We start from the raw sequence: 10,544 nt of genomic DNA, 5'->3' as shown, positions 1-10,544 counted from the left end.
TAAGAAAGCAGCTAACCAAGCAAACAAATCTGGTATCACAATAAACACTTCCTACATAGCTCAAAATTTTGATAAATTCCGCACCCACCCAGATGGAAATTTTGCGTCACCGGCATGTCTAGAACAGGGTCTCCAGACAATGAAGAAAGGAACTCGAGAACAGGTTCTAGAGGTCCGTAATACTCACCCAACTTTCCACAGGTTATGATCATAACAGAAGACAACCGCGAGCAACAGAAAACAGAAGGTGGGTACTACAACCGACATAACACATATAGTTCATACAGAGTTTTAATAATACAGCTTGTATAATAGACAAGCCGGGTAGAGTAGGCGGTGAGACAATGAAGAAAGGAACTCCAGAACAGGGTCTAGAGGGCCATAATAATCCTAAAATAAATAAAAGACAGGCAAAGGAAGGGTCAGACCAGCAGACATGATAATCCACTACCCCCTCCACTGATACCCGGCACCAAAGGCAGGTCATACAGCTTCCATCCATGCAACCTCATGAAGAAACAATCATCATGGCGTCGTCTTCTTTAGGATCCTCAACATCTTTAGCATGCTTCTTGCTAGGGCATTTCATCAACGGCACCCCTCGTCATTTAGGCATTTGCTGTGTACCTGGCATGTCAAATTCCACATGTCTTCAGTAATAGTTTGGGAAAGAAGAAATGGTCCACAAACAACCAGCGCTAACACAAGCATTAATTATTCTATAAAACTCTCCATGCGGAAAGACTACTGAAAAAGCCCAAACTTGATAAGCATGTGCAACGCTCGCCCTATAAATGAATTACTACATGTCACAAGATTAAGTGTGAATGGCTGTGGTGAGAAATTCACAGTTAGCAACCCCCTCCCCCTAAAAGAATTTGCTGGCATTTGACTTGATGGATAGTATTATGACCTATGGTATCTAATTTCGGTGGGTTTATCCACCCTAAACCCCACACTGTCAATGTGTGTGAAATGATGCTGCCGTCACCCACTCCACCAAGAAAAGAAGAACATGCATGAATCTGCTAGTTTAGCATGTATCGTTGGAAGTAACAGACAGCAAGGCAGGAGTTACCTGGCGCGGGTTGGAGATATGCAGAGATCCTACTTGCGTCGTAGCCCTTGGCTACACAATAAGTCCTCTCAGCAGGGAACTCCACCACTTGCTCAGCAGTCTCGTTCTTCATGTCAACAGCAAGCACCCACGCTGTGCGTTGCCTTGGGCTGAAGTCAATCTTGGCGAGGAAGTAAACAATGGCATCATTCTGCAGGCTGAGTGTGGGGAGGCCAACGAAAAGAGACGACAAGGTTGGGAAGGTAGCGACTCGACCAGCCGCATCAACCTTTATATGGGTGGAATCGAGCTGGCATTCCATGTGCCATTCCTTGGGCCAGGACCGACGGCCCTTCTTGATGCTCCATGCTGTGGCTACCCAACGACTTGTGTCGGGGTGATGCAGGATCGCGACATACTTGATGGTGTTGCCAAAGACCGCAATGTCGCGAAGAGACCTTGGATTGATACCCCCATCGCAGGGTTCGGTCGGCAGCTTCAGGTAGCGAAGCTTGGGGCATTTGGCGAGAACGTCACACAAGACGATGTTGTACCAGAGATCCACCCAAGCCACGGTGCCATTGCTTCCTCCGATGGTGAGTGTCTTGCTTGGGAGGTGGCGTTCTGGATATGATGAACCCATCACCACCGGCTTGTTGCTCCAGGTCTTGATAGCAGAGTCATAGATGCAGATGTGAGGAGATTCTTTACCCCAGAAAATGTAGGATTGTGCGGCAACGACGAAGTCGGCCTCGGCCTCGGCCTCTCCATGTACATGGGGGCGTAGGCTGACGTGCTTGCTGGTGTTTTGGGAGCTTTTGTTGGGCTTGCGCATGATGGCGAGCGAGGGCTCGCTGAGTCGGTGTTGGAAGCCGGGTTGCGGGAGTTGGTGAAGTTTGCGGGCGAGGGCGTCGTAGACGAAGTATTGGCAATTTTGGGGACGCACGTGATCGGGCGGAAAGACGGGGTCGACGGTGGCGACGCGTAGGAGGGCGAGGCCGCCGTCGGTCTCGGTGGCCAGGATGGAGGGCGCGACGGGGAACTCGGTGCGGTCCATGTGGGAGGCGTGGACGCAGAAGTAGGAGACGAGCGGCGGGGCGACGGCGCAGAAGGTGACCTGGAGTCGGCCCCTGAGATTGGGGGCCCCGGCCTCCATATCGATGACGGCGGTGGTGGCGTTCTTACGGTCGGCGAAGTAGGCGCGTGGATCGATGAGGACGAAGGGCGGCCGCTCGCCGCCGCCGTCGTCGTCAGGGTAGCCGTAGGCGGGAGGAGCCGGTGGCCACTGCATGTCCTCCTCTTCGCCGCCGCCGTCGGGATAGCCGTAATCGGCCATCGGATCCTCCCAGTCTTCAAGTTTGCCGTCAATCGATCCCAAATCGATTGCCTTGTTCAAGCTGGATATATGGATCACAAATCGTTGCTTCGTCTCGGCGGGTGTGTGTGGATGGATTTATGGAGTGGGATTGACGCGATCAAACCGAGTTGGGTGGAGATCGATTCGAGATGAAATCCAATTGCAGTGGGAGTCGGAGTATAAGGGGATCGAGCCCATCGACATAGGGCGCAGCCCAGCCCAGGTCGGAGTGAAACTAAAGGGGATTACCACATGCATGCATGTTGCCATGTACACGTACTACTCCGTGGTGGAAGAGAACTACAACAGCGAAAACACATACTGCCATGGACGTGTTGACGCTCAAAAGTGGCACAATCTAAAGGTTGCTTAAAGCTATGTTACCATATGAATTACCATATACAGAGTCAGCTTCCAAACAAAAGAAGCCAACACACTTCCCATTATACTTCTCTATTCATCTGCCACTGTCTACTACACTGCTTTTACTTGATTTTCCAGACAAAAATACAGCAACAACAACGGGATAAGCTAACCAATTGCAAGCACGACCAAACAGATGATTTTTTTTTCTGGAAATGGAGGCTCAGCCCCGGCCTCTGCATCGAAACGATGCATGCAGCCATTTTGTTAAGAAGTTTCGAAGTAGCACAAAGTCATAAAAGTATTACAGCTCGCAAACGGAGCGAAAAAAGAAAAAGAAATGCGAATGCTCAATATTACAACCGGTATGACAAGGACAAGCTCCCTAGACTCATATCCTGTTGTGCGACCGCCATCCGAACCGGTTGAATATAGCCGTGATACCATCTCCCACTGGTTGCACCCAGTAACCAAAGGCTCCCTGGAGTCCGTAGGAGTAAGTAAGGACCACGTACGGATCCAAGCAGTAGCTCTGAAGATGACCTGCAAGAAAGTTAGATTATGTTGTCTGTTAAAAGTCATATCATTCCTGCAATTCCATATAGCCGAGAGAAGCGCACAAATTCCAATCCGAATACGAGCCGCAGTAAGACGCTCCGCCCCAGCTAACCACGTCCCAAATAACGATTCAATGTCAACTGGAGGAGTTATGTTAAAGGCTATATGGATCATTCTCCAAAGCAATTTCGCGAGTGGGCACTCTATGAATAAGTGTTGTATTGTTTTATCATGATCACAAAAACAACAATGTGAACTATCTACCCATCGCCTCTTTATTAAGTTATCTTTGGTTAGGATCACTTGTTTGTGAACAAACCACATAAAAATTTTAATACGCAAGGGAACCTTAACCTTCCAAATATGTAACGATCTCGAGATTGGGCCAGATTTAATTAGATCCATGTAAAAAGATTTCACCGTAAACACCCCATTTCTAGCTAAATTCCAGTGCATCGAATCGGGTTGATCCGATAATTGAACATCTATCAATCTTCGGACCAAGTGCATCCAGGCAGTCCATCGCTCACTAACTAACGCACGTCTGAACTGAATATTCAAGGGAGTCGATTGAAATACGGTGCCTACGTAATCCTTCTTACGTTGCACAATGTTATATAGGATGGGGTACTGTATGGCTAGTGGCGTCTCCCCTAACCACGTATCGTCCCAAAATCTTGTTGACATCCCATTGCCAACCAAGAATTTGACCCTAAGAAAGAAAGATCTTTCGTTCGCATGAGTCGCTTCTAGAACGGCGAGTCAGTTGGTCTCACGGTGGTCTGGGCTATCGTTTTCGATTGTAAATTTTTATTGCGTAATATCTGTGCCCACATACCCTCCGGCTCTGTTTCTAACCTGTAGAGCCATTTACTCATGACATTTATTCTTAACTTCCAGGTTTTCAATACCGAGACCCTCTGGTCCTTGGGTCGGCATAGAATATCACATCGTGCGAGACAGTATTTCTTCTTGGCCTCGTCCACTAGTAGAAAACAGGGCTTTCGTTTGGGCCTGGCCAACCCATTAGTCCCGGTTCAGTCATGAACCGGGACCCATGGGGGAATTCGTGCCGGTTCTTGAGCCCAGGGGGGCGGCCGGGGTCTCGTGGGCATTAGTCCCGGTTCGTATGGACCCATTTGTCCCAGTTCCAGGCACATACCGGGACCAATGGTCCTCGCTCCTGGCCCACAACCATTGGTCCCGGTTCGTGGCTTGAACCGGGACAATATGCTGGGCTTGAGTCTCGGTTTCGACCATGAACCGTGACAAATGAGTTGCCTATATATACCCCATCATCACAGCAGAGCACTCCACAGTGCTCTATTTTTTCTGTCCGGCGAGGGGAGGGCATTTGGGTGCTCTAGCTCACCTCCTATGCACATGAGGTGTTATGAAATGTCCGAGCCACACTAGTTAATCTTTCCCCGAGATTTGTCTAGGTTTAGCGGTCCGTCACGTCCCGTGCCCGTCTTCACTACCGTCGATCGCTCGCGCCGATCTCGTCACCGGCACCACCGTGGTGAGCCTCTTGTTCTTATCTTCATTCTGAAAGAAAAAAAATTCTTACTTCAGATAGATACTTGTCTAATTTTCTTACTTTTATTATTCCTTGTTATTATATAGTGCGATGGTTTTGGTATCAGCCCCCGTCGGCCCTTGTCCTGTCTATGATTCAGATGTGGTATATATTATCTTTTGATAACTATTTGGTTCATTTGTTGTTTATGACAATTATGCCGACCAACGTGACGTAGATTTTATTTATCTAGGAGGTGGTTGAACCGGAAATTCCAACCGACCCTATTGTCGAGAGGTTAAATTTAGTTGAAGAAGAAAACAATTAATTGAAGGAAAAAATAAGAAAAATTGAGGAGGAGAAGATGATATTGGAATTGCATGTTGCGGATGTCGTCGATGATCACTAGATCAAGATGGATGCAATGCGGCTGAAGATTAGAAAGATTAGAAAATATGCCATTCATACCGAGGCTTGGTATCATTATGCAGTTGGATCAGTTGTTACCTTGGTTGCGATTATGATCGCATTTTTTGTTGCATTGAAATGTTTTACATAATTTCAATGTATTGTTTAATTAGATGCTCTGGAGAGCTATATGTTGTTCAGTGAGAACTATGTATGTACTTTGGTTTTAATGTGATGATGAAGTTCTATTAATTTGGTCACTTATCTATTCATGAGAGGGTTGAAAAATGATGATGTGGCTTTGAATGGTGCATTTTGAACACAGAAAAACTATGGAGTTCAGATAAGTTCAAAAAATGAAATCCCTTTGTAATAGACGAGTTCCCGTATGAAACCCTGATACTTCAAAAGAGATAATCCGTTTTGTGAAGTGCATCCAGTTTTTGCCATAACCCTCTCTACTTTCTTGCACATGCTATGTGGGTGAAATGATGATACCATGCCAACTTTCAACCTTTTCAGAGTTCATTTCAAATGCTTTTCAATTTCATGGTCTTATAGCTCAAAATAATCAGTAAATGCATGAAAAATAACAAATGAAGTCAGAAAGGGATGAAAATTGATGATGTGGCTTTGAATGGTGCATTTTGAACACAGAAAAACTATGGAGTTCAAATAAGTTCAAAAAATGAAATCCCTTTGTAAAAGACGAGTTTCCGTATGAAATCCTGATACTTCGAAAGAGATTGTCCGTTTTGTACACGAAGTGCATCCAGTTTTTGCCGTAACCCTCTCTACTTTCTTGCACATGCTATGTGGGTGAAATGATGATACCATACCAACTTTCAACCTTTTCAGAGTTCATTTCAAATGCTTTTCAATTTCATGGTCTTATAGCTCAAAATAATCAGTAAATGCATGAAAAATAACAAATTAAGTAAGAAAGGGTTGAAAATTGATGATGTGGCTTTGAATGGTGCATTTTGAACACAGAAAAACTATGGAGTTCAAATAAGTTCCAAAAAATGAAATCCTTTGTAACAGACGAGTTTTCATATGAAACCCTGATAACAAAAATGAAATGCCTTTGTAACACACGAGTTTCCGTATGAAATCCCTTTGGTTCATAGTTCATAAATAAATTTTTTGTTACAAACTTTAAGAGCAAAACGAATTATCATAAAATAAAATAAATAAGTAATTTGAAACAAAATAATATAAACTTTAATAAAATGTATAAACAGAAACAAAATAAACTTTAATACCATAAATAAAATTTATGAAACTAAAATTATCAAAGTATTCTCTGTTCAAAATCATTAAAAGCAAAAAGAATTTTCATAAAGAACTTTTTTTAGAAACTTTAATAGCAAAAAGAATTATCATAAAATAAAATAAATAAGTAATTACAAACAAAGTAAAATAAAATAAATAAGTATTTTGTTGTAAGTAGAAACAAAACAAAATAAATAAAGCAAAAAAGAAAACAAAAAAACTGGGAAAAAATAAAAAAATTGCCACCTACTGGGCCACCACGGCCTGAATACGACTAGAAACCCATCCATGGGCCAGGATTCAGGCCCGCAGAAGGCCCAGCAGGCCCACAGGCATATCAGTGTTAGTTTAGGCCCATATGCCTGCAGTTCGAGAGGGAAGAGGCGACGGTGCTTATAAACAGGTGTCGGGCGCTTCCAACTAGCGAGGTGGGACTAAACTCCCACCACCACCCCGCTGTGCAAGGCCACTGGTCCCGGTTGGTGGCACCAACCGGTACTAAAGGGTGGCTTTGGTCCCGGTTGGTGGCACAAACCAGTACCAATGCCCCCCTTTAGTCCGAGTTGGTGCCACCAACCGGGACCAAAGGCCTCTACTTCCCGCCCTTTGGGCTGCTGAAAAGTGACCTTTGGTCCCGGTTGGTGGCACCAACCGGGACGAAAGGGTGCATTGGTCCCGGTTGGTGCCACGAACCGGTACCAATGCACTGGGTATATAAGAAAACACTTAGCAGTTTCGACCAAATCCGTCACTTCTTCTCCCCCGACGCCCCTGCTCCTCCTCGTCGTCGCCGCCCGACGCCCCTGCTCCACATCATCGCCGCCAGGCTGCCCCGACGCCACCCGCCGTCCCCGCCGTCACCATCGCCGTCGCCCGCGTCCGTCGTTGTCGTCACCCGCGCCCTTGCCGTTGCCCGCGCCCTCGCCCTCGCCCGACGCTGTCGCCGCGCGCCGTCCCTACCCCGACGCCGTCGCCGCGCCACTCCCCGCGCCCCTGCCGGACTATATACTTTGGCCGGACTGTTGGACTATGAAGATACAAGATTGAAGACTTCGTCCCGTGTCCGGATGGGACTCTCCTTTGCGTGGAAGGCAAGCTTGGAGATTCAGATGATAGATCTCCTTCTCTGTAATCGACTTTGTGTAACCCTAGCCTCCTCTGGTGTGTATATAACCGGAGGGTTTAGTCCATAGGACAACAACAATCATAATCATAGGCTAGCTTCTAGGGTTTAGCCTCTACGATCTCATGGTAGATCAACTCTTGTAATACTCATATCATCAAGATCAATGAAGCAGGAAGTAGGGTATTACCTCCATCGAGAGGGCCCGAACCTGGGTAAACATCGTGTCCCCAGTCTCCTGTTACCATTAGCCTTAGACGCACAGTTCGGACCCCCTACCAGAGATCCGTCGGTTTTGACACCGACATTGGTGCTTTCATTGAGAGTTCCACTGTGTCGTTGTGATAAGGCTTGATGGCTCGTCTCGTTGTCAAGGACAACATCACCTCTGAGGGAGCCCTGGCCCTAGGCCAAACTCTCCAGCTGGGTGGCTTCATCATGACCGCCCTATCGGCTGTCGCGCCGACGATGACTTCTCAGGTCATCAAAAACAGCCTCCACGTCGATTCGGAACTCGCCGAACAGATGGACCCAATGGATCTCTCCTCCCTTAATGAGCTCTTGGATCGCATCGCCGCCCTGGGCGTCGCTACGGACTATGGCTGGATCGGGCTTAAACCCGACCAAAGGGAGATTTATTCTCCTCCGGTCACCCATGAGATAGCGGTAGTGGAAGAGCATCATACGAATTCTCCCTCTATTTTGAGGACGAACTATGTCTGGGTTTCCGAGCTCTCCGAGCTGGACACCCGTTCATGGGAGGACATGACCCAAGCCCCGAGTTCAGAATCGGGCGGCGTGCCGAAGAAATTGGGAACGTCCCGGAACCCGAGCCGTTAAGCTCGGAAGCTTCTTTGCCCCTGGGTCTCAGATTGGGTCAGGATTCGGATTCAAAACCGCCCACCCACCCAAATTTATTAAATCTTTCGCATATCATACAAGAGCCCCAAGAGACAGTACATCATTACTGGGCCAGATTCCTCCTTGTGATAAACAGGGTCAAGGACTGTCGCGAGGTGGACGCAATCTCCCTCTTTTGCAAAAATTGCACGGACAAAGGGATCCTCAACGCTGTAAGTCGCCGTGACATAGTACACTTCGCTGACTTAGCGGCTATAGTGCAGAAATACTGCGCGATGGAAAGCGCTTGGAAAACCCAAACAAACTTCTGGGACAATCCGGCTCTCACTAAACCCTTCGTCCGAACTAAAAGGGCAAACTCTCGTAAGTTACCCGATTCAATTACCAAAAAACCAAAGCCCGATGCAAGTCATGGAACCGTATTAGAGGAATGGCTCAATGGGCCATGCAAAATTCACAGCACACCGGATACCACACCAACACATAGCCTTAGAGCATGTTGGATACTCCGGCAGGTTGCAAAGAGCGGCGAGGATCTCCTCATAAACCATACAGCAGAGCAACATCCTGCCGGAAACAACAATACGGTATTGACAGTCTTCGAGACTTTCGCCTCAAATAATAGGCGCAAGCAAGCTCAACGCAGTCTCGCCGAAGTTTGCCACGTGGCAGCAATAAATCCATGGAACGACACGGCTATAACTTATAATGCCAGTGACGAACCTCAATTCCGAACAGTCCGGGCACCAGCCGCTTTGGTCCTTAGTCCAATCGTGGACGGCTTCCGGCTCACTAAAGTGCTCATGGACGGCGGAAGCGGACTAAACCTCATCTACGAAGAAACCCTCAACAAGATGGAAATTGACAAGAGCTGCATTGAGCGAAGCAGCACGACCTTCAGGGGAATCGTCCCTAGTCGGGAGGCTGGATGTGCAGGAAAAATCACACTAGATGTGGTATTCGGCACGCCGGAGAATTACAGGTCCGAAGAAATTACATTCCAAGTGGCCCCGTTCAGCAGCGGATACCATGCCCTCTTAGGGCGGGACGCATTCACGAGCTTCCAAGCTATACCCCATTACGGGTACATGAAGCTCAAAATGCCCGGGCCCAATGGAATCATTACTCTAGCTAGTGATCCGGACGTCGCACTCCGCACCGAAAATAAAACTGTAGCACTAGCCCTGGAGGCATTATCAGAAGCCCTCGCGGCCGAAGAAGTAACAACGCTGCGAGCCACAGTGGACAGAGACGACGTGATACTCGACAAACGACCCAAGTCCACCTCCTTCAAACCCGCGGACGAGATAGTCAAATTCCAGGTCCACCCAACGGACCCTACAAAGACAGCTTCCATTGGGACACAGTTGAACCCCACAATAGACGCCGCACTGTGAGATTTGCTGCGTGAGAATTGGATATTTTCGCTTGGCATCCTTCAGACATGCCGGGCATCCCACGCAGGCTGGCCGAACACAGGCTCAATATACTGAAAGGATACAAGCCAGTCAAGCAGACTCTTAGGCGCTTCTCAGAGCCTAAGCGGCAAGCCATGGGAGAAGAGCTAGCCAAGCTACTCGAGGCTGGATTCATCAGAGACATCAAACATCTGGATTGGTTAGCAAACCTGGTAATGGTACCAAAGAAGGACAAATCCTGGCACCTATGTGTCGATTTCAAGGACCTCAATAAGGCTTGCCCTAAGCATCCCTTCCCCCTCCCCCGCATTGATCAAATCATCGACACCACCGCAGAACACAACTCATTGTGTTTCCTCGACGCATACTCCGGATACCATCAAATCAAGATGGCGGAGTCCGACCAAGCCGCAACGGCCTTCATTATGCCATACGTCCCCTTCTGTTTCAACACCATGCCTTTCAGGCTCAAAAACGCCGGCGCAACCTATCAACGCATGATTCAGACATGCCTGGAAAAACAAATCGGCAAAATAGTAGAGGCTTACGTAGACGACGTGGTCATCAAAACAAGACACATTGAAACTTTAATAGATGACTTGAGG

The 10,544-nt window shown here is 47.5% G+C and overlaps 1 protein-coding gene across 1 annotated transcript; it reads right to left on the bottom strand.

Moving 5' to 3' along the window:
• Window positions 1–236: 236 nt before the first annotated feature.
• On the bottom strand, window positions 237–2,604 carry LOC123094192 (uncharacterized). Its single transcript, XM_044516252.1, has 2 exons — window positions 1,079–2,604; window positions 237–627 (listed from the first exon to the last, which is right to left on the bottom strand). The coding sequence occupies exons 1-2, from the start codon at window positions 2,391–2,393 to the stop codon at window positions 605–607; spliced, it is 1,338 nt and encodes a 445-aa protein (XP_044372187.1). The 5' UTR covers window positions 2,394–2,604; the 3' UTR covers window positions 237–604.
• Between the last annotated feature and the right edge of the window lie 7,940 nt (window positions 2,605–10,544).

This window comes from Triticum aestivum, chromosome 4B (genome assembly GCF_018294505.1).
Source record: "Triticum aestivum cultivar Chinese Spring chromosome 4B, IWGSC CS RefSeq v2.1, whole genome shotgun sequence".
Lineage (NCBI taxonomy): Eukaryota > Viridiplantae > Streptophyta > Magnoliopsida > Poales > Poaceae > Triticum > Triticum aestivum.
This window is presented reverse-complemented; position numbering and strand designations above follow the sequence as displayed.